General features: G+C 41.9%; 1 protein-coding gene across 1 annotated transcript; it reads right to left on the reverse strand.

Annotated features, from left to right (window-relative positions):
* Positions 1–448: 448 nt before the first annotated feature.
* On the reverse strand, positions 449–22,482 carry CKMT2 (creatine kinase, mitochondrial 2). The gene is made up of 10 exons (XM_081306636.1): positions 22,324–22,482; positions 13,129–13,300; positions 11,549–11,747; positions 10,041–10,136; positions 9,186–9,407; positions 7,311–7,396; positions 6,253–6,376; positions 5,544–5,678; positions 3,789–3,914; positions 449–712 (listed from the first exon to the last, which is right to left on the reverse strand). The coding sequence occupies exons 2-10, from the start codon at positions 13,278–13,280 to the stop codon at positions 593–595; spliced, it is 1,260 nt and encodes a 419-aa protein (XP_081162762.1). The 5' UTR covers positions 13,281–13,300; positions 22,324–22,482; the 3' UTR covers positions 449–592.
* Between the last annotated feature and the right edge of the window lie 1,887 nt (positions 22,483–24,369).

Consider the following 24,369-nt stretch of genomic DNA (forward strand, 5'->3'; position numbering starts at 1 on the left):
GTTTCTTCTTGCTATATTCTCCATAGAATTGATTATTAGCCAATTACCAGTTGTCTATAAGGAATTTGTTAAAGGATTGGCTATATTTAACATCTAGATAGTTGAAGATTATCTATATGTGTGTGTAAGTGGTCTTACAAATGTTGGTTTTAGCCGGGTGTGGTAGTACATGCCTAAAATCCCAGTGACTCAGGAGACTGAGGTAGTAGGATCAAAGTCAGCCTCAGCAACTTAGTGAGGCCCTAAGCAACTTAGAGAGACCCTGTCTCAAAATAAAATAATAATAATAAAAAAGTGGGGCTGGGGATGTAGCTAAGCATCCCTAGGTTCAATCCCCAGTACCAAAAAAAAAGTTATATCATTACCTTAAAATAATTTTGCCTACTGCTACTCATAATTGAATGTGTTTTCCCTTCTTAATAGTATTAAAAAATCAGAGAAACAAAAATATTAAGGAGAGTTTTATTGTAAAGATAGGCAGCACCTACAATTTTACATTTTTTCCCAAGTCTACAAAAACTCTCAGAGTAGAGACTTCTTTGTGTCTGTCATACCAGCAGACAGATCATTTATAAATTGGGAAAGGGAAAGTTCACTTCCTGCCAAACTGCGGCAGAGGTGGTGGCACCTTAATATCTTGACCTCTCTCCAGCTTCTTTTCACAATCCACCAGGTAGTTGACTCCATCGATGACTATTTGCACAAGCTCAACCTTAGTAGTGAAAAAGTTCAATGATTAATTTGTGCAGAAGACACCTGCAGGGTATTGATCAACTGGAACAACTGGGAAAAGTCAGAATTTGCCACTTAGCTGGGCTTTATAACAACTTCTTCTTTCTCACTATGTCTCTAAAGGGTTATGGGAGGAGAGATCTGGCCATCATGGTCACAGATGGAAAGCAAAAGTATCACAGGGTTTTTTTCTCAAGCTTTCCTTAGCTAAGATGGGGTTATTACTTTGTGTGTGAGAACTTTTTTCCTACATTTGAAAACCATTATTTTTCCATCTCAGATATTTTTTCCTCATCATTTTCTGCTATAAACTATCAATTTGTCTAAGAGTAAGAAAATACAATGTCACTCTTGTATTGTTCTTTGGATCTGAATTCTGACCTTTTGCCAAGTTTATGCACAGAATATGCTTGAGCTCAGATATCATCATTCACACAGTCATGTCTTGCTGAAAAATTGTTTAAAATCATGTGTTTGAATAAATGTTGGTGAGAATGTGAGGAAAAGGTTCACTTATATACTGCTGGTGAGACTGCAAGTTGGTGCAACCAATCTGGAAAGCAGTATGAAGATTCCTCAGAAAACTTGGAAAAGAACCACCATTTTCCCCAGTTATCCCATTCCTTGACATAAACCCAAAGGATTTAAAATCAGCACAATCACATCAATGTTTATAGCCACTCAATTCACAATAGCTAAGCTATGGAACCAACTTGGGTAGCCTTCAAAAGATGAATGGATAAAGAAAATGTGGTATATAAACATAATTAAATAGTACTCAGCCATAAAGAAGAAAGAAATTATAGCATTTTTTTGGTAAATGGGTGGAACTGGAGACAATCATGCTAAGTGAAACAAGTGAATCCCCAAAAAACAAAGGATGAATATTCTCTCTGATATGTGGATGCTGACACAAAATAAAGTGGGATAGAAGTTCACTGACTTAGACAAAGGGGAATGAAGGGAAAGGGGGAGTTGGGAATAGGAAAGACAGAATGAATTGAACATAACTTTCTTATGTTCATATATGAATATGTGACCAGTGAAATTGTACAATCATAAGAATGGAATTCTAATTATGGTAAGTTATATATATATATATATATATACATATATATATATATATATACACACACACACACATATATATTCCAAATACACTCTAGTGTTATGTGTATATAAAAAACAAATAATTTTAAAAATCAAGTGTTTGGCAACCAAATCATGTTTGCACTGTACTAAGCAAATTAATTACCTAAAGGAAACTTTGAAAACTTATATTAAGATATGCTTTCAAAAAATCCTGCTTTTTAAAATATATGTTACAACTTTGGTTTCCAAATATTCTTAAACTAGAGCATGTGATCACAGTGAAACAAATTACTTGCTTCTGAGGAGACTCAAACTAGTTAGTTAATTGCTTACTATAAATCAATTAATAAAATACATGCTATAACTTAAGAATAAGCATCAAGAAAGGAAGGGATCATTGAGTTCTGAGCTGGGACAGACCTTAGGCATGATGGAGTCCTGCTACCACCCCATCTCTTTTCATGTACAGAGAAACTGAGCTCCCAACCCCATCAGAAGGCTGAGTCAGAAGGCAAGCCACTACTAATTAGGCATGTATTTTCTATTTATCCAATTAATGAGTTCTAGTGTTGGTGAAGGTGTGGTGAGATGGGTCTCCCATTCACTGCCAGTGAGACTATTTGGCATATAACTTTTGGTAAGAAACTTTGTCATTAATAGGGCCTTCTGAGTTTTAATCCAGGAACTCCTTTCCTAGAAATACATCCTAACTAAATAATAAGAGTTGTAATTAAGAGTCTGTATATACTCTATGTACAGACATGATCAAATGAAATATTAGTAATACATTAAAGAGATAAATAGACTATCTTTTCTTTGCTGTCATGTTTTTAAAAATTAAATGTTTTTAGATAATAAGGTTATTTGGGACTTTTTGATTGCTTGGTTTTTGTGGGTTGGAGATTGAACTGAGGGCCTCCCATGTGCTAGGAAAGTGCTCTGTCACTGAGCTACACTCCTAGGCCAAAATTCATAGTTTTGAAGAATACTTAATGTTGTGGGGAAATGTTCACATATTGAAAAAAAGTGTTATAATACTGTAATCACAATTCTAAAGTTTTCAGAATAATTATAAAAAAAGAATAGAAGGCAATTTAGAATAATGTTCACAATGGTTATCAGAGTTGTTGAATTAAGTAAGTAGATTTTAAAATACTGTTGGTGTTTTTTTTTTTTTTTTTTTTTTTTACTTTTGTAATGATCACCTAGAAACTTAGAGTTAAGTAATAAGGTACAGTTTGATGATGACCATTTATATGGGGACAATGCCATATACAGTGGCCTTCCAAGTGTAGTCCCTGACCAGCAGCCTAGCATTGAGTTGGTGTAACTTACTGTGGTCAGTATTGCTTAACACTCAGCTGCATGTTCTTTAAGGGAATCCTCTACACCTCGCTCATTCATCACCAAACCCTACACATGTCAATGAATCCTCTTCAATCTACCAGTCACAGGGTTCCCTCAGCACTGTTTTACAAGTACAATTTATATGTAACTAATGCAAATCTTATCTGTCACCTTAATCCTAAAAATAAGATTTTAGGAATTATCAAGTGTCTTAAGAATGCCAAAGTAAAGATGATAGTATGTGACTTTCACCAAGAGAAACCTCAGAATCAAGAGAAAATTTTACCTCCCTTAGGGCTAACATAAGCTGTGGTGAAACACTGCTGTCCTTTAACATAGTAGAGCTCCTGCTGCTGAAGATTGCTGAAATAGTTCTCAGGGGCAGTCCCACTGTGAATTCCTTCTCTTGCCCATGAATTCTTAGATTACATTGTGTTTACCTTTATGTCATTATTTCCCATGAAAGGGCAATGCCACAGAATGAATAGCTAATAGGACTCAGTGGAGAAAGAGATCTCGAATTCTGTGAACAAAGTAAGACCATTGTGGCTACTTTTCTATTTCCTTTCTCTTAGGCAGATCTTGTTAATTCATGCTGCAAAAGAGAGAGATGTTACCTCTGATCTACCAATTCGATCAATGTTGGAAATATCATACACATCTGCCACGGCTGCAGTATCCACACCACCTGTGCCACGCTTCTGGAGTCTTAGGTTCTCTAGGATCTTAGAAAACCGTGGATCCTAGGACAGGGCATAATACTTGGTGTCAAAAGCAGTGAAATGGATTCACCATCATTGGTACATTTACTGAGAACAGACACATAATAAGAGAATTGTGTTAACTTACATAAAGCATTTATTTACTACATACTAAGGTACTGTGCTGGAATTTTTCAAGCCTTACAACAACCTAGTAAAGTAGGAATTGCTTTTAGCCCATCTTGGTTTTATGTTGCTATGCCAAAATACCTAAGACCAAATACTTTATAAAAAAGAGAAGTTTACTTGGCTCACGGTTCTGGGGGCTGGGAAGTCTAAGAGCATGGTGCTGGCATCTGCTTGGCATCTGGTGAGGACGTTCTTGCTGCATCATAATATGGCATCATATGGCAAGACAGAGTATGTGTGCTAACTTGGGTCTCTCTCTCTTCTTATAAGCCACTAATGCCATCACAAGGACTCAAACCTCATGATCTCACTTAATCCTAATTATGTCCCAGAGACCCCACCCCCAATTACCATTAACACATGACTTTGGGGATTAAGTTTCCAATACATGAACTTGTAGGGGTTCCATCAAACCATAGAAACCCCCAACAACAAGGAAAGTGAGGTTCAGAACAAGTAACTGCTCCCAAAGTCACACAGGTAGAAGGTGGCAGACCTGGAATTGAACCTGGGTAGTTTGACTCCAACCTTGTCTTCTGAACCTCTATGCATTGTTTTGTTTTGTTTGCATCTGGATGCTAACTTTGGTGTGTTCATCACTCATCTGTATAACAGGCTGCTATTGTTATAATTAAAATCATGAAATTAAATCACTTCATTTTTCTTAGCACTGGAATTTTGAATAAAAAATTTTCATACTCTTTGTAGGGGACAGACAGCATATTTTCTAAATTTGTTGTTTTGAAAGTATCTGATTTACTTGGTGTGTAAATCAGAAAAAACTACTAGTTACCCACCAGAATCCTTTAACCTTTCTTTTGGCATTGAATCTGAGGAAGTGAACACTGGTTAAGTTCCTGCTAATAAATGAGCAGATGTGACATGTGCCACTTTCTGCTCTACACCTTAAATCTTTACATGGCCACACTGTGTGCTCACTTCCCTTCTCATAAGATAGAACGTGGAGCCTGATGGTGACCATGAAAATGGGGACAGTGCCCTAAGACAGTGGCCCCTCAAGCATAGTCTCCTGACTAGCAGCCTCAGCATCACCTGGAGAAAGGTAAGAAACACAAATTCTGCAGGTGGGGCCTTGCAATCTGTGTTTGACCAAGCCCTGCAGGTGGTTTTCTTGCATGCTCAAGTCTGAGAACTACTTGTGCTAGGAAAGACAGAAGGAGGATATGGAAGGAACCCTAGAGAGCAGAGCAGAGCAGCCTGTCCACCTATCCTGGTTTGTTACATTCGGGAAAATTCAAAAGTCTTATTCTTGAAGCCATCCCCCTTTTATAGTCCCTAATCTTTTATTCTAACTAATAAAAATGTCTTTTCAGGCAAACCTAATCCTGCTCTTTCTCATTATTTTTCTTATAGCTAGAGAAAGGGTTAACGAATGGAGAGGTATTTTCTCCCTCCACAAAGCACTCACATCTGAGCTGATCCTGGAAGGACCAAGGAAAGCCACTGGTCACATAACATTACCTTGCTAAGTTTTGGGATTCTAACATGGACACCCGCTCGTAGTCCTGTTCCAAGGTTTGAAGGGCAGGTCAGAATGTATCCTAGGCGTTCATTCCACATAAACTCCCAGCCTCGTTCCTGGATTAACCGTTCTACCTACAAGTACAATAACAGTGAACAAATGGTCGTGTTCTCAAACATACACTCACTCAGCTCATCCCAAACACCATGTTTACCATGAATAAAATTGACTTGTTTAATGTAAAATGATACCTATTCTAATAGAATATTAAATGGTCCAATTAAATTAGATGGACCTTGTAAAGCACTAAACATAGTACCTGTCAGATACTAAACTCTCAAATGTCAGTTTATGTTGTTTTTCCTGCTAAGTCAATAGGAGAATATAGGAATTCTCAGCAGGCAAGTCTAGTCAGGTTACATTCTACACTGTCTATGCTTAAAATAGTGAAAGGAAATGCGGAAATAACAAATGAGCCATAGACTTCCCCAAACCATGGTGGATTGTGGAGGGAAGCATAGGAAATTTCTAATAAACAGATTTTTTTAAAGCACTACCCTGGAAATTTCATGCTAGAAAGAATGCCTTGATCCCTAGGAAAAATTAACCCCATCTTGGAAGTCACCATAGTATCTTTTTTTCCCAGAATAAGCAATAGAGGAAGACTGATATTCAAATGACATTCAGAAATCTCTGGCCATATCTTACTTCTTTGAGTCCACGACAGAATCGCTCAAACACCCGTTTCATATTGCCTCCTTTTTCCATTGAGATTACCCTGGTGTGGTCTTCCTCATTTATCCAGATGAGAAATGTCTTGTCATAATTATGCCTAATGAAGAGAGAAATATGGTGTTGAGTGTTAATTACATTTGTCTCAACACATGAAAATTCCCATTACCTCTGTAGCTTGATTGCCTCATTTCACCTTCCTCATTTCCTAGATGGCTCTTATCTGTAATTGTGCCTTAACAAGCACCACAAAATAACGTTACCTTGACAGAATGAAGAATAAGACAGACTCCAACCTTTAACGATGTCAAGTTTTTGCCCAACAAGAATATAACATCCCACCTTAGATCCTCAGAGAGGATGTGCATAGTTCAACTATGATAATATTTGGCTTTGACACAAGAGTATTTTATCTCCTGACAGATTCAGCCAAAATCTTGTGGTGCTTTAAAAGAATGGTTTTTTGTTTGTTTGTTTGTTTTTTAATACATGAGGATTCACATATGTTTTCTCTATGGACCCTGCCTGTCTACCCCCACAGAGCAGTTGCTCATGAACACCTTATCCCAACTCCTTTGGGTTTCATCAGGGTCACTTATAAGGTACAAGAGTCAAAGCAGGCTGAGGACTCTTGGCCAAGATAAAATACTTGCACACTAGGTACCTGTTGCTCCTTTTAGTGTTTTTCTTAAATCATTAGTATTTATTTTTCATTTTCTGGTCTTTTGTTTTAAAAGTCATGAGACAGATTCTCTGTGAGGTCAAACAATATAAAGCATTTCTTTTTAACCTTTAAATGTAGTCATTTCCCCCGTGCACAGTTCATGCAAACCAGCTTATTCCTATATACCTTAGAAACATCATAATACTTAGGTGCTGTGAGCACACAACATTTCTAAGTAGTCTGTCTCCCCCATTTAGCTTAAGCAGATCATGCTGTCAACTGCAGTTCACAGCAAGTTCAGGTTAGGACAAGCAGGCATCTGAGGAGATCCTCTGCACACATGGCAAATGTGAAAACACTACATCCATACCAGATTCCCCTGGCATCTGGCCAGTCACGGGCCATCCCAGCACATGTTAGTAAAGGGGACACTGGCTTATCAAACAGAAAGTGGTCCTGCAGGCCAAAAGGGACAAAGCAGAAAGAAGAGACTGGTGAGATCAGGCATGACTGCAAGTGCCATGTGACCAAGTTTTAACTCACTGATAATGACTGGAGTCTTAGGCACTATTCTCAGCTTGTCTGCTCACTAGGATAACCTGGGAGCTTTAAAAATGCTGCATTTCCCATCTGCCAAAGATTCTGAATGAAATGTAACTTGTTATGGTCTAGGCATCATAAGAACTCTTCCAGTGATTCTAGTGTGCAGAAAAGATTGAAAGCCACTGGCTTAGTCCACATGGAAATTCTTCTAAGTCACTATGGAGAGCATCTATACCATCAGCCAACCATATGCAATGGCAGAGTAGGCAAGAACGAGGGGTGCTAACCTGTCCATCTACACAGTGGTCATTCTTTACGTTTCATGCTAGAAAGAATGCCTTGATCCCTAGGAAAGTACTGGTTCATTTAATACTACTTCTTTCATTAAAAAAGTATTAGAGATAAACAATAGTAACCTACAAGTAAAAATAGCTACCACTAATTTAATGTTTACCATATTCCAGGACCTAGGTTACATGCTTTTAATTTATTTTAATTCTCACAATAAACTTATGAAGTTTTACAGGTAAGGTAAGGAAAACTGAGATTCAGAGAGCTAAAACATCCTACCCACTGTGGCATTGCTAGGGAGTAGTATAGCATTTCAGACCTAGACCTCTGGGACTCCTATGGTTGTGCCTTTAACCTACCATAAACCACCCCACATATCAAAATCTGTGTCCAGAGACTAACATTTTTCTTGCTGTGTGTACACCACACTTTCTTGCATAGCAGTATACCTTCTCTATCATGAGATATATGGATACTGTATGTCCAAGTATGATCACACTGAGGTAAAAAGTGTATATGGGGAGAGGAGTCTTTCTGTGATCTCAAAGAAATGGGAGAAATCAGAGACTTGAACCAGGAGAGGACAGTGGACTGTCACTGCCCACAAAGAAGTAAGCCCCCTGAGCAGGAAACCAGAGTGGCTATTTAAGGTGGAGGTGGCTTGTTCTGTAAGAGGGCAGGCAGATGGTTGTCCCGATGGCCATCAAGACCAGGAGACTTAGGTCCACCTACCAATATCCTATAGTTGCCCTGTCTGGTTTGGAAATGGGGCACATTTTGTAGAATTCGAATCTTCCAAAGTGATGGAATTTTGTTTCTGCTTTTCCTTGGATTTAGTTAAAAGTTACTTTTGAAATTGCAGTTCTGTTTTCGCTGTGATGAAGGAAAAACAGGTAAGGGACTTGAGTATTTTCTATTCCAGTGCCAGCAAGATGCTGTGGAGGACACTGGAGACAGCAGGAGGAAAACCAGCTGGAAACCAGAGGCTGGCTCCACAAAGCAGGGGTAGGACTTACAACTGGGATTTCCTTTCCAGAATCTCTTGGCATCTAGGGTTTTCTTTGGGTGTGGTAATAGAGAGCATCCTCCAGGCACAGGCAGTATTGCCAGGCCTATTATTCCCGTTTATCGACCAGCCAGGGGATTCGCCATTCACCCCCACCCTCCTATCCCCAACACACCCTCTGCTGATTTTAACCATAGAATACTTCCATCCTCCTTCCTTAGGTTGAGGTGGTAGAAGCCCCAGGCTGTCTCAGCCTGCTCTCCCCATCTGCCCCAACTCCAACCCCCAGCAAAGAGCCCTGCAGGACAGACAGGCCTGAGCTCTAGGAGGAGCTGCCCAGTGCTGGTCGCAGTTTTCCACCCAACCCACCCCAGGCAGCCCCTGGGTGGTTCTCCACCCACTCACGTCGATGAGCCGTTGCTGGTCCTGCTCAGTCATCTCAGACAGCTTGTAGTAGCGACCTGCCAGGTCTCCCTTGAGGCCCTCCAGGGCCGTGATGGCCACGTTCTCCACTTCCCTCCGCTCAGCCCGGGAGCAGGCAGGTGGCAGGCTCAGCCCGCGGATGCTACGACCAGTGCGGACCCGAGACGAGAGCACATAGCGTTCGTCAAACTGCCCTTGGGTGATCTGTAAAGCAGAGTGGGCAGGGGAGGGTGTGTCACTGTGGCAGCCTCGGACCCTGATCTTGCCCCAAACGCAGCAGGTACCTATGTGCTGATCTGCTGTTTTCTACCTACCATCAGGCACTGTGCAGGACAGCACAACCCACTGTTTAACACATCTGGCACTTGGGCAGGGGCCTAGACAGTGGTTTTATATAGCGAGGTCTGGAATCTTGTACCCCCAATAGGTGGTTTGGGTTGAAAAGGAATTTTTTCAGGAAAGGTTTAAAGTTCTCAGTGACCAGCCCTCGTTATAGAGTTTTGTTTTGTTTTTGCTGGTGGTGGTGGTGATGGTTTTTCTCTTTTTAGTACCATGTCTTACTAAGTTGCATTAGGCCTTGTTAAGTTGCTGAGGCTGGGTTCTAACTTGGTATCATCCTGTCTCAGCCTATGCAGACGCTGGAATTACAGGTCTGAGACCCCACTCAGCTCCTTAGAGGTATTTTTAAGGCCTCTTGAACCTTCTTAACTTCTGTGGTCCTCCAAGGAGTGTGCTATACTAGAGCAGTCACAGAGCTTCCAAGGGACATCCAACCAGGAAAAGAGCTCTTACGTTCTTCCAGGTTCATGGGAAGGAGAGAAGGGGTCTAGAGCCTACCTTGGATGCATCCAGATCAGTGGGGTGCTTCATCACCCTAGGGTCATAACCATTGTGCCTTAGTTTGATGACAGGATCAAAAAGATCAGCAAATACCTGTGGGGGGGAAAAAGATGATTCTGTTTCCTTTTTCATTGGCTCTTCTAATAATAAAAGATCTTTCTTTTCATTTGTCCCTTTGTGTCTTAAGAGGATATTAATATCCTCCTCTGAAATTCTCCATGCTACCCATGCAGGAAATGAGTGCAAGAGTGGATTGGTGGATAGGAACAAAAATTTGTGCAAGGGAAAAACTTTTGGAAGAAAATTTGGACTCCTTGAGAGAAGTCAGGGCTGCTGAATTCTATCCCTTTAACATCCTGTCTAAAGGTTCTACCAAGCCTACCACCATGAGACTGAGCAAAAAAAATCAGGTTAAGAATTCAAGGGGTTTCTGGTTTGTGGGATAAAAGAATTGCCAGGTCAGAGGCTAAGCAGTTTTGTGTTCAAAAGGTCAGGAAGGTCAGGTCCTCAGGTCCTGAGGTTTAAGTAACATACAAAACTCATAGAAAACCCAGCTGTACTAGAAGAAAGCACATAGAGCATTCAGACAAAGAAGGTTACCCTGTGAGGACTTCCTCAGCCCAGCTTATTTTGTGCAAACTCTACTTTTCAAAAAACAGACAAGCAAAACACAACTTCAGGTTTACTCTTTAGATAAAATAATATTAAGAGAAGCTATAACAGAATAGCTTTTGGGAGCTGTGAGAAGGAGGGCTTTGAGTCTATGGAAACTGCTCTGGTTTAGGTCTCTGGGAGCTCAGGACTGTGCACTGCTCTATATTAATGAGCTACTGGTCTCATTTATTCAGGATGCTCCCTCACTTCCTTTGATGGTTTCTTTCCCAAGAAACTGTCTTCTGCTTGCTGAAATGGAAGATTGCAGAAGGGAGACCTGAGGGAGGAGTGTTGCAGGCCTTTGCCACGGGGGAGAGGATGCTCTGTGGAATGGACGCAGGGTGCTGTGCTTCTGCACCTGGGTTGAGGATGCTGACATCATGGGATTGCTCCCAGAGACTTGTTTAACTCAGGAGTCTGGGCTATAGTAATAGGTAAGAAAATTCCCAAAATAAAGACACACTGAAACTGAACCCATCCAATAAGTCCAGCCACAAACACATTAGCTTCTAATGTCTTACTGGTAAGTACACTTCATTAAATTTTATTTTACTTTTTTTGTACTAATTCATCCTTTTGACAAGCCCAGAGAGCTCTATCATGCAATTCATTTCTCTGTAAGGAAGTATACTAGGGTAGCAGCAAAGTAAGGTTGCCCTAGGAAACTGTAGATCTCATTATCCCAGAAAACATTCTAGGTGGTTCTGCAGGAACTGGATTCCCTTTAGGAGAGTGCTTCTTGAGGAGGCAGAAACCTGGCCCCATAGAGAAGAAAAGGACTTTGGGATCATGCACCTTACCCATACCCAGGCCAACCCCTTCTACTATGGAACCTGCAGCCAGTCATTTACCTCATAGGACTCCTCGTCCCCGGCCACCATGCCCACAGTCTTTATGAAGGGGTGTCCAGGGTTGTCTACTCCAGTCTGGATGCACTGGTCCAGAGTATAGCCATTGGGTGTCATCTTGTTACGGAGCTTGGCATAAATGGTGGGGGTGAGACATTCAGCCATGCAGTTGTTGTGCTTGCGAAGGTCTGGGTAGTCTGCGCTGTGGGAAGGAGAGGGGCCTTCAGCCAACAGCCTGAGGAAAGGGGTCTATAAAGGACTTGGTTTCTGCCAGTCCTTTCAAGAGTCTCCCTTTGGCCAGTGGGCACAAGGACAATTGGCTAGTGCTGCCTAGGGACATGACACAAGATGACCAGATTTAAAACAAACAAACAAACAAAGTCCTAGTGAACTACCAGGAAAAAAAGGGCCAGGCTCCTGTCTAATAAGGGTCACAGGATGCTTACTGCAGAAGAGTACAGACTGTGGCTCAGGTAAAGAAAGGGTAGATACAGGGAGAATGGTTAGGAAATTAGTTGAAATCGTATGCAGACTTCTTTCTACCCAGAAGTTTGCTAAAACTTTAATAACAGGCACAATTTTGGTTCCTGAGGTCTGTGACAGAAAGTCTAGAAACATTGCAGGTGGAACTAGCTAGAACTTTATTTATTTATCTGTCACTTCTGCCTAAAAGGCAAGCTCCAGGAGAGCAGGGACCATGTGGATCCTGTTGAAAACAGTGTCTGGCCATTGAAACAGGCAGTTAGCAATTATCTGCTGATAAAATACCTAGAAAGAAATCATATGGGATGCTGTCTTACCCTGGGATATATACTGGCTAAAGAATAGGGGCTTATGGACCAACCACAGCCTCAAACACAGTGATTCCCACAGGGATGCTGATTCCCACAAAAGAGTGATCTCTGACAGGCAGCTCATTAATTTTCCTCATCTCCTTCATTCACTCCTACCTACATGGAATCCTAGGAAATCATAACACCACTCAGACTCATTTGGTGTGTGGCATCTCTTTCACAGCAAGGTTCCAAGGGCTGAGAACACACATCTGTTTTTACCCCCTCATGCTATACCTTCATTTCCCATCTGCAGTGTCCTTCAAAGCTCATACTGAGTCAGCATATGACATCACATTTTACAGAAGATGGTAGAGCAAGGGTGAGGCATGGGTATGGAATCAGGGGTACTGGATTTGCATTTAGCTCCTTTAGCTGCATGAACTTGAGCACTGCTTAGTTTTTTTGAGTCTTCATTTTATCACAAAAGGATGCTAAGATGAATAACACTCTATGTAAAGAAAGTTCTTAACATGTATGTTAACATAACAGTCCATGTAATGTGGGTACTCACAAATGTTACCCATCACTGTCGTTACTGTTCAACTGCACTGCAAGCTCTGGGCAGGGGAGATGATGTTACACGTCCCTGTATTTGCCACAGGACACTGGGCTTAATGAGTCTCAAAAGTGATTGTCAATTTGACTTTGTCATCCTTAAGGACTAAAACAAGTGTCCTTGCAGACAGTTTTCAGCAGGGAAAAGTACATTTCTGGCTGACACTTGGAGTTAAAACTAAGAAGACTTACCTTGGGGGGAATAGCTTATGCTGCTCCCGGGCCTCAGCACACACCTTCTGCCGGTTCAGCAAGTAACCAGTGGTCAGGGCACTGGTGCCCATGGTAGCAAATAGCAAAGATGCATTGCGGCCAGTTAGTAACTTAGAGAAGGTACTGGCCATCCTTCTTCTTGGATGAGTGTCTGAAAGGTAAAGAAGCCATATCAGATAGTTTCACAGGATGATCCTGAATCATAGGCCAGAGTTCAACAGGTAAGAGAAAGAACTGCAGGAGCCATAGCCCCTCTTTGAGTTTGTTTCGTTTCTTTGTTTTTTCCTTTTCTTTTTCCTTTACACTGCTGGGGAAAACATGGGTACATTTAGAATTTATGATTGTCCATGCCATTTTCTCAAATAATATAGGAAAATTAAAAAAGAGGATTTCTACTTCCAGATGTTTTACAGACCATGTACTTTTCTGGACTTTTACTTAAACAACTATTTTTTAAAAATACCTTTATTTTGTTTATCTAGTTTTTTTAATGTGGTGCCGGGGATCGAATCCAGTGCCTCATGCATGCCACTGAGCCACAACCCCAGCCCCACTTTTTTGGACTTCACCACTACATAAATAGATGATGAGTGTGATAGCTCTCTGTGTTTCTAAGAGTTAGGAGAAATCTCTGAGCACAACTACTCCACTCACCCAAATAAGCTTATATCAGAGTTCAGAGTGACAAGCTAACATGCCAGGAGGTGTGGGTTATCTTGAGGGAAGATGTCCTTTTGACCACTAGGTAGGATGCTAACAGTGAGGTAGGGGGCTGAGTCTGGATACCTCCCACTGAGTTAGGACCCTTGAAAGGGGGATAAAGTTATCTAAAGTTAACAGATTTCCATCCCTTGGCTCCTAGCAGAAACGGACTCAAAATCTTTCTAAGAAAATTATATTTTCTTTGGGACCCTGGATTCCTGAAGATTTGAGATCAAACATCAAGTTCCCAATTAAAGATACAAAAATCATTAGGCACACAAAGAGGTATAATGAATGAAAATCAACAGAAGAAATGATCACAGATTAGACTTAGATTGATGATCCTGGGATTGTCAGATAAATTACAGTTTAGCTTTAAATAGGATTTTTAAAGATAAAGTGTTGGAGTTATAGTTATGAACAAGTAATAAAAGACCATTAAGAATGATCAAGCTGATCTGGAAGAGAAACTAATTGAATTACTGACTATGACACAGCTAAAGAGAAAATAAATGGACTAGAAGATATGTCTTTAGAAATGACTTAGAATATAGAAGAGAGAAATGGGAAAAATGGACGATATGAGATATAAATTAAGAAAAATGATGGCTAAAATATCAAGGTCAAATGCAAATCTAGTTGAAATCCCACAAAGAGAAAATAAAGAAGAGGGAGTAGTCATATTTAAAGAAAAATAGCTGAGAATTGTCCTGATGAAAGACAAGAGGCAAATATAACATAAGCAAATTAAGAAAAATGACATCTAGATAAATAATAGTAAAATTGCATAATACTGATGACAAAGATATTGAAAACAGAGGGGAAAGAAATAACAAATATCAGCTAATTGTTCAAAAGTGAGCCCAGGGAAGTAATATTTTTATAGGCGAAGAGATAATAATTTTCAATCTAGAATTAGGGATTCAGTCTAATGCTCTTTCAAAAGTGAGAGTGATATTGCTGTATGTTTATACATGACTGCATGACCAATGTGATTCTGCAACCTGTACACTCAGAAAAATAAGAAATTATACCCCATCTGATTCAAATGATATGTCAAGATCATTGTACTGTCATGTGTAACTAATTAAAACAAATAAAAAATTAATTAATTAATTAATTAATTAATTTTAAAAAGACACAGAGAGGCTAACAAGTAAAATAATAAAAAGGAAAAAATATATCAGGAAAATTCTAATCATAAAAATTATTATCAAACAAGATAGACTTTAGAACAATGAATGTTATCAATAATGAGTATATTTTATAATACTAACAATGTTAATTCAACAAGAAAATATACTAACACTACTTAATGGTGCTTCTGGCAGGAATACAGAAAAAAAATGAGAGTAAATAATGTAAATTTAAAAAACAGGGCTGTGACTATAGCTCAGTGGTTAAGCACTTGTCTAGCATAGGTGAGATGCTGGGTTTGATCCTCAGCACCACATAAAAACAAAGGTTAAATTATTTTATAAAAAACCCAAAACACTAAACATACTTCTGTGTCATGGGAAGATGACACAATAGATTTCAAGGCCATACATCCAAAACTGGGTATCTGGCTGTGTGGGTTCTAATTCCGCATCTGTGACTTGAGACAGACTGGTTAGCCTGGCTGGATCTTGGCCTCCTCACTAGTATAACACTGTGTTGTTGACTAGAATAACTTCTTAAATTATATTAATATTTCTACATAGCCAAAAAGTAATATAACAGATATGTTTCCCCTATCACCAAAAAACCAGACAAACATAGATAAAGAACAGATTAATAACAAAGGAACTATTAAAATATATACTTGATAAAAAAAAAATGGCAGCATGGAAGATAGTCTCAAATGCTAATAGTGGAAAAGATATGTGAAAATCCTAATATGTACTATATAATTATCAATGAATGATGTAATTCAGGAAAAACAAGTACAGACAGATACCCTACAGAACCTACTATTGCTCAAGATGAGAAGGGTCTATTAGCCTGCAATATCAAGGAGCTATATAACATGAGTGTTTGAGTAGAGAACAAAAGAGTGGATAGCTCTCAGTACTCTCTCACCATTTGGATCTCATGATTCCTAAATAAATACAGTGTGTAGACTTTCCTAACATTTGGAAGGCTCCTAAAACTCTGCTGCTAGAGGCTATGTGGATTAATTGCTTCAAAGAACTTGATGTGTATGTCTGTGATTGATAACCTCAGGGAAGGATGAACCCTTAAGGGGAATCATCACAGGGTACAGCATTGATAAGACTATCTTTCTAGGGTCCGCTTTCTACCTTGATTAAATTTTGGGAACTGATCAGTCCATCAGCTTCCTTTTACCAGGATCCCACCTAGAAGTCTACTAAGCTTGAATGTTTCAAATGAAAGCATCAAAGACTTAGAAAACGTTTAAGAACTTGTTTTTTTTTTTTAAGAACTTGGTTTTTTATATTGGTCCAGGATTATCAGACAGTTCTTTCCTTCTGTGCTAATATCTACAAATAATTTTCTCCGTCCTAAGGACAGCAGGGGTTGCTAAAACCAGACAAGATAAGTCAGCAATTTCTTGAAGTTGTCCTGGGGATCTGCAAAGGCCAACATTAACTCATCACATATACTTCTTTGCTGCCTATTAGACTTCAGGTGTTGTTAGTGTCCTTCCAAGAATGGGCAATGGCTCCTCAAAGAGTTATACCAATGCTTTCTGGTCCATCAGGCAATATTAACACATAGCCTTTGGGCTGTCTCATCTGCTTCCACACCCATAAATCTGCTCTTTGATCACAGAGGCACTCTGAAATTTACTGTAAACTCAGAAAAGTACTATAAACTTTGCCCAAATGCTCTAGGCAGTAGGGGCCTAAAAGTGAGTTGGAACATGGTCTCCCTAAACTAATAAGAAGTGCAATAATTTATGAGGCTGACCCAAATATCTTGATCTTTGTTTCTTTCCTTTAATTGTTTATGTACTGATATGTAATTACATTCAAATTCTGTGCAAAAAGATTTTTTTAAAAGAGGAGAAAGAGGAGGGTGTGATCTCCATGTACAACTCATGACTAGTGGTCTTCAAAGATCATCCTCCCTGTTAGAGTGATGTGTGAGTGAGCATTTGGCTCAAAGTACTGATGTTTGAACTATCATCATATCCACATTTTAGTTTCTGTAAATAACAATATTAGTTTGCTTTTAACAATTCCAACATTGCTTTGCTTTGTTTCCTTTGGACAAACCTAAAGTAGAGTTGCCTTATATGACTGTAGAGTATATGGTATATGTGATATAAAGACTTGTGTTTCCAAGGCAGTTTGAGAGCTCTTTCTGGAAATCCTGGGCAGATGATGTCGATGCCTGATTCTGCTTTGTCTTACAACCAGGAGAAGAACTTTAACATCATCAGACTGTGCAGACCTGCTCAAGGCCAAGGCAAACATATAGAAAAGATTTGCCTGGATGACATTCATCCCTCCCAAGATTACCGAGGCCCACATCAGGGAAGCCCAGGACTTGGTGGGAACTGCAGTTTCTTAATATGTGAGGTAGGCACTGAAATCTGACAATTGCTTGTGATTTCCATGAGCCAAGATGTGTTACATTGAGAAACTAGTCCCACACTTCAAAAGGATGAGATCTAGTAAAGGTAGGACTGAGTTCCAGTTTGTCTTGGTTCTCAGGCCAACTGACCCATGCATTATAAGGGCTTACTAAAAGCCGAAAGGGAGTGAATAACTGTCATAGGAATGTGAAAGTTGGAAAGGACTTTAGATGTCATTTAGTTAAGATCAAGTATAGGGATCCCTTTCCCACAACCATCCTTAAACACAAGCAGTGTTGGGGATCTCACAGCTTCCTAGAGCTACCTACTTTGCTGTTGGGTAACTATTAGAACATTTTCATATCTTAATAAGATTTAAAAAGCAAAATTAGTATTTTCCAGGGGTAGGTCCTTTACCTACAACAATCCCCAGGAGCAGGTAGCTTATCTTATGTCACAACAAGGGAACTAAAAAGCAGAGATTTTAACTAAAAATCCAGGATGGGCTTTTTACTCTGGCTGTGATGGGAATCACCTGGACTGCCCTGTGAACTACTGCAACCATTCTGGAGAGGGGCACAGGAGCCAGCTATCAAAATAAAAATTACCCTGGCCCACTGGCCCAGCATCACCTTTGGAAATTTGTTTTGCAGAAATAAAGCTACCCATATAAAAGGAGGGAGGCAGAAGGATGTTTATTTTAACACTGTAGTGGCAAAAGAAAAAAAAATAGAAGTAACTTATCAGAGGGGGAAGGATGGTGGGATCGTGTATTAAGTGTTCAGAGCATGGAATATTCCGACCTGAATGTATATCTATGACACATTCTTAGATTAAAAGGGGAAAAATACCTTGCATAGGAATGAAAATGAGTAGTTCCAATTTTGTCATGATTTGAATATACGTGTACATATTTGTTTTATTTGTATGAACATAAAGAAAATTAGTAAAGGTTATTTATCAAACTGCTAAAAGAGTTACTTCAGAGCAATGGACTTGGAGGAGGCCACTTACCAACTTTTCTCTCAATAGAACTCTATTGCATCACTCAAACATGTTTACATTTGTGATTTTAAAGAGTAAGATGCTAAAAATATCAACTGTGAAGTGTGCTAAAAATTCAGATGCTGCCTTTTGCAAATCTGCAACAATGGGGCTGTCACATATATATTGTGAAAAAGCCCTGCTGGTGTGGGAACCCAAATGTCACCTTCCTGAGCCTCAGCAGCTTCTCTGTGATGGGCATGATGAGTCCTCTCTCTGGGTGTGGGAGGAAGAAAGGACAGGCTACAGGAGGTACCAAGTAACTGTAAGTCCCTTCCCCTAATGGCCCCGATGGCCTTCATTCGCTCCTGAAAGACAACCCTGATGATCCCAGCCAGTGCTGGTCTACTCCTCTCTGAATATTTATCAACTTTAGCTTGTGTCTCTCCCTACCCCCAGCATTTGAATTATTTCAGTTAATTGCTTTATTCTGGGATCTCTCTGGAGACAAGACTATCCAGAATGTTCCTATCATGTACTTCCAGATCTGGTGCTCATACCCTGAAAACCAACATGAGGGTTCACAACGTGGGTTTAACCAGTTGAGCTCCCCCTTTCTTCCAGACCTCCCTCTTGACGCTGTCTCCAGAGGCTTCCTGGCTTCATAGGACAGGTCCTCCCTGTACCCTCCTGTCCTTTTGCTGGGCTATCTCTTTTTACCTGGAATATTGTTCCATCCCTGCACATCCAGTCAAGCCTTCCCCGCCCCCCCCCCCTCTCTTAAGTAACAATTATTGAGCTCCTACCATGAACCATGAGTTGCGCAAGGGGCTTAACATTATCTTCAGGCTTTGCAACAGTCCTGCTAAGTAGGCATTATTTTAGATCAGAAGTGCCATGCTCTGGTTTCACTTGCCAGCCCAGTGGGAAAGCTCAGAATTCAGCCCAGGTTTGCCCTTAGCCTGGACTCAGGCTACTTGTGGACCCCACATACAGCCCTGTACCAGCCAGCAATGGAAGGAGAACCACTCTTGTGGCTTAGGACCTAGGAGTGCCCCAGGTCACTCCACGGGCTTAGCCCCCAATACATAGAAATGCATCTACCATAGCAGCTCTGGGCACAGGATTATCACCTCAGAGCATGTGACTCCTCCTAGAGTCCCAGAATATTACAAGCCTGTTCCCTTCCCCTGTCCTTGGGCTTCTGCTAAAGTGGCCAGGATGCCAGGGATATCTCTGCCTGTTCCACTCTGATACAAGGTGCCTGCCAAGCCATGCTGGGGATGCTGGGCAAGTCTGCCTTTCTCTGAGGAGAGGGCACACAGACTTTCTTTCTCGCTCCTTCCCTCCTCTCTCCCTCATATAGAAATGTGAGATTTCAGGAAGTGGGAAGGGACGTAGTCTTCAGCTCTAGTGCTTTAGAAACTGTCTACCTCAATTTCCCTAATTCATAGAATGCCTCTATGAATCTTGATTTTAAAAACATTGTTTGCAGCATCTGGGCTAAAAAGGGGAGAATTCCTGGACTGTAAGTAGGGAGATTTTTGTTGGGGGTTGCAGAAGCACGGCCTGGTGCAAGCAGCAGTATCATGCTTGTTCCCACACATGCTCTCTCCATTGAAAGACAAGGACAGCTACATTAAGCCCTGTGGGCTGAGTGCCCAAGAGGTGTACATCTCTCTGTCCCAGGCAGGTGTATTTGGAGCCTGGGTCCTGGCCTAATGTTTTCTCTGGATCTGTGACATCCCAGAACATGGAGGCCCTGAGTTGTCACTGCCCAGTCCCCAGCCTCCTGGTCGTCTGAATATCCTGGATGGAGATGCCATGTGTGCCTTTCTGCTGACTCAGAGTTATTTCTGGTCCTGCTGTTCACGGCGTCCATGTGTCTGAGCTCCTCAGGGCCGCAGGACAGGTGGAAGGCAGGGGAAGGACCATGTGTCAACTTTCCTTCCAGAGAGTCACCCCAAAACGAGGACGTCCTTGGGGTTGGACCAGCTCCACAGGACACTCTGAGCAAAATCCCATGATGCCAGGTGTCCTAGGCCAGCAGAAAATGGCTGTCCCCTCCCAGATCTAAGAGAGCAAAGGGATCAAGTTACCTCACAACCACTAAGCACAGTCCACCTTACTGAGCACCCTCAGACTTCTCAGTCCTACTCAGCAAGTAGAAATTCATAGGCAAGAACAGGTTATTTTTCCTTTCCTGCAAAACAGAGGCCTTTTATGGGGCCCCCTTGTGATAAAGATGTCGGATTATTACCAGACTTGTTTCTCAAGGGTAGATCTTCAAGAAAAGAGAGCTAGAAGCCACCTTGCCTTTCACACAGCTGTAACAGTAGGGTGCCTTCTTCTCCACTGAAGGGAGTCTTGTCTCAGAGGCCTCCCAGGCAGGAGTGGGTGTGACCTCTATCAGTCACCTTCAGGATTCCCATTAGGATTCCTGGCTCAGTGGGCAGGACCTCCCAGAATGCTGGACATAGGTTCCCAAGAGTCCTCAGGGAGACAGGTGGGTCTCTTTCTAGACTGTGACTGAAATGGAAACCCAGAGCTTCAGAGCTAGGGGCAAAGTCTGTCTCAGAGTCAGCTCCTCTTCCCCCTGAAAGCCCAGGACTCCCCATCCATACCATCCCACCGTCCATGGTTTCCCGAACCTTCTTCAATCATCCTTCTCATAAAATCTCGCCCATGGCCTTTTCCCTGAGGCTGTGATTTGATTGTGAAACTGACAGAGTCAGAGGGATGTAGGGACTCCTGTGCCTTAGCCCATGGTCAGAATCAACTCCAGAGTCTGGGTCTTTGGAAGAGGTGCCTGTCAATGCAGAGGACAAATGAAGTGCTCCAACAGCTTAATGACACTCAAAGAGGTCCTCTAATGATCTTCAAACAGCCTCCTGCCACCAGCTGGTGGTCAAGTTCTCCAGGAGAGAACGGAGGAAGCAGATCAAGTTCACAAGTTCAGAAACAGAAAGTATGAGAGCTGCAGCAGGAAGAGCCGCTCTTCTGGAAACAGCTCACCACAAGTGTGGCCTTGCCATGAGGGCTCCGCTGCCACCTGGCCGACTCCAACTGCCTCTGTGAAGGGTCACAGAGCAATCCACAGTGTTTGTGGCAAGGCTTGTGGGGAAGGGCAGCACTGAGAAGACCAAAAGTTTGTGGATTGTTTGGCAACTGTCACTCTCCACACTCTTAAAGCAGAGCATCTGAAGGTAGAGATGCCACCCACACACAGTGAAAGAGAAGTGACCCTTGAGAGCCAAGCAAGCCAGTAAGCCAAGAGCAGGCCTTTGCCAGAGATGAAATACATTCAGCCCAAGTAGAAAGCCTTTTTTTTTTTTTTTTTGGCTTTGGTTTTGGTAGAAAGGAGGGTGGGAAAACAATTCCTTGACTCATTTTTTTCATTATATTCATGAATTAAAAAATGAATCTCTAGCAAACAGTTTAAATTGGGTTCAGCTTATTGGTAATTAATCAGCTCTTTTTGAATCCTCAAAAATTTTAATTTTCTAGGTTGATTGATTTTGTACCTCTTTTGATGCTGTCAAGTAAAAACATTCCCAGAAATAAGTGGAGTTGTCTCTATAAATTACAAGGAAAAGGAACCTGACATTTAACGTCCTAAGTGCAGCATAAAAATTCTACATTTATAGCTTTTTTCCCAATGAAAACTTCTGATTCATTATCGGATAGAGGCACTTTGAGCAGGGTGCTACTATGGTTCTGGCATCTCCTGCTGAGCTGTCCCTGCCTGTGTACAGGGAAGAGGGGGCTTGAATCAAGGACAGACACTCTGCTGCTTCTTTAACCAGGTACCATTATTTCCTCACACATGTGCAGTGCCCACAGCAACTGACCTATACCTGCTCCTGGTCCACTGCCCTGGGTTTACTCTTCCAAACCCCCTCACACTGGCTCTAGCAATTCTCCCTCTTTGGAGAAATAAAGCAGAGTTTCATAGTCTCACTGACCTTGAAGCGGGAGTCTGCCACGTCCTGTCCTGCTGCCTGCACACAGCCAAGAAGTGTAACAGGAGCTCTAGGCAGAGTCTGGCCTTGAAGAGGCTCTCGTGCTGGGGGGGGGCCTGAGGGGTCCATCCTGGCCAATCCTGTCTCAGACTCAGGAAGCACTGGCTCCCCCAGCTGTGCCCTTGACAGCCAGCCACTGACTCTTCTTCCAGGGCCCTGGGCCTTTTCTGGCACCTGCCCTTTCTCTGAAATGGTTCTCTCCCCTATAAAGAGAAAAGGCAGAGTTGTGTCTGCCCCCTCCTACCCAGTTCCGCTGACTGCTCCCCTTGAGGTTCTCAGAGGGATTCTTGAGAATCTGCAAGCTACTCAGGCCTGTAGGACCTGGCCTCAGGGTGAAAGGGCCAGCAGGAGAGGCTGTGTACCTGTTGGGTGACTTGCTTCTCCCCTCTGTCAGGAGCACCATCCTGGGGACCCTGTTAGCTCTGGAGAATGCACTTCTCAGGCCAAAGTTGAGAGAAAAGCTGTCTATAGCTGCTTCTCTCCAGCTGCTAATCAGGACCTCAGCCAGAGGCTAGGGGGACCTCCTTCCAGCTTATTGTCTGAGGCCTGGATTCAGAGATAATAGCAATCACATTTCTGTTCAGGATCAGGCCATCTGAAGTAGATGGCTACACTGTCTCGCCTTCTATGAGCTTAATCTGCCACCCAGAAGGCCCTGCAGGCCATATCCCTGCTTAAAAATAGCCCTCCTTGGGACATCCACCATGAACCGGAAAGGTTGCCTGTAAATAGCAATGACCCACCAGGATTTTGGACAGCAGCCCTGCCATTTCAAGGGAGCCTGCCTAGGCTTCTGGTGACAGTCACGTACCTAGTTTCTGTGACCACGTGAACATCGCCAGCTGATTCCTCTCTCTCCCTTCTTAGGGCTCAGCCAGCCTCAGAGGGGATTATGGAGCTGGGGAATGGAGACTCAGGAATTATTCCTAACAAGGCTCTGTCAAAGTTTCAATTCTTTTCAATATGACCATGGCAAAAATGTAAACACCGCACAAGAGACTGATGAGGAGAGCACATGAGGAGGTCTTCTCATGATCTGGAAAGGTTCTCGACTTGAGGGGGTTCTATAAATGGACCCACGTGTAAAAATTCCTCATGTTGAAACCTGGAATTCAAGCACTTTTTTGTATATTGGTTTCCTCAGTTAGTACACATATGTCGTCACTGTGTCCTAACAGAGTGATACCCTTTCAAGTGATATATACTTATATATTTTCTAGGTTCTTCTATGTTACTTCATGAAAATAATCACAGATTGGGATTAACCAAGCAGATTTCATGGTCCTGCAGAGTCAGGATTCCAGTGTGCACATTCTGTAGGCTTCCCCTGGGGGGCACAGGCAGTGAGCTGGAGGACTGTGGGGCTCAAGAGCTGCTCCAGAGACTGGGCTCTGCTGGCTGGTAGGGGTGCGGGGGACAGTGAGGTCTTTTGTGGACACACTTACTTCAAAGTCAGTTCCAGTCACCCTGTAATAGCCCAGTTCTGAGATCCAGAAAACTGTGAGGCTCTTTTTTTTTTATTTTTGAGAGAGAGAGAGAGAGAATTTTTTAATATTTATTTTTTAGTTTTCAGCGGACACAACATCTTTGTTGGTATATGGTGCTGAGGATCGAACCCGGGCCACACGCATGCCAGGCGAGCGCGCTACCGCTTGAGCCACATCCCCAGCCCAACTGTGAGGCTCTTGAAGGGCACAGATGTGCAAATTTTCAAGAATGGTAGTTACGGTGAAAATCCCTCTTTTTCTTTTTCCTATAGTTGTTTATTAATGGACATTTAGGGCCTCCTCCACATCTCTTACCTCAACTGCTTATATTTTACACTGAGTTTACACATGAGTGGGTCAAGGTAGAAGCTGAGATGTTGTTGGGAAAAGAGGCTGCCATCCTTCTGTCAGGGCCTGGTCACTTTCAAGGTTATTAGGAGGGACTGGCAACTAGCACAAGTGACTCACAGCAGAAATTCCAAAATGTCTGAAAATCCTTCAA

The sequence above is a fragment of the Spermophilus citellus genome (genome assembly GCF_964194105.1).
Source record: "Spermophilus citellus genome assembly, chromosome: 1".
Taxonomy (NCBI): domain Eukaryota; kingdom Metazoa; phylum Chordata; class Mammalia; order Rodentia; family Sciuridae; genus Spermophilus; species Spermophilus citellus.

Coding starts and splice junctions, on each gene's coding strand:
- CKMT2 (XM_081306636.1), bottom strand. CDS start 13,280: ATGGCCAGTACCTTCTCTAAGTTACTAACTGGCCGCAATGCATCTTTG. Junction 5,679..6,252: donor TCTGTCGTGGACTCAAAGAA/GTAAGATATGGC, acceptor TTGTACTTGTAG/GTAGAACGGTTAATCCAGGA. Junction 3,915..5,543: donor GAATCCCAAAACTTAGCAAG/GTAATGTTATGT, acceptor GCCCTGTCCTAG/GATCCACGGTTTTCTAAGAT.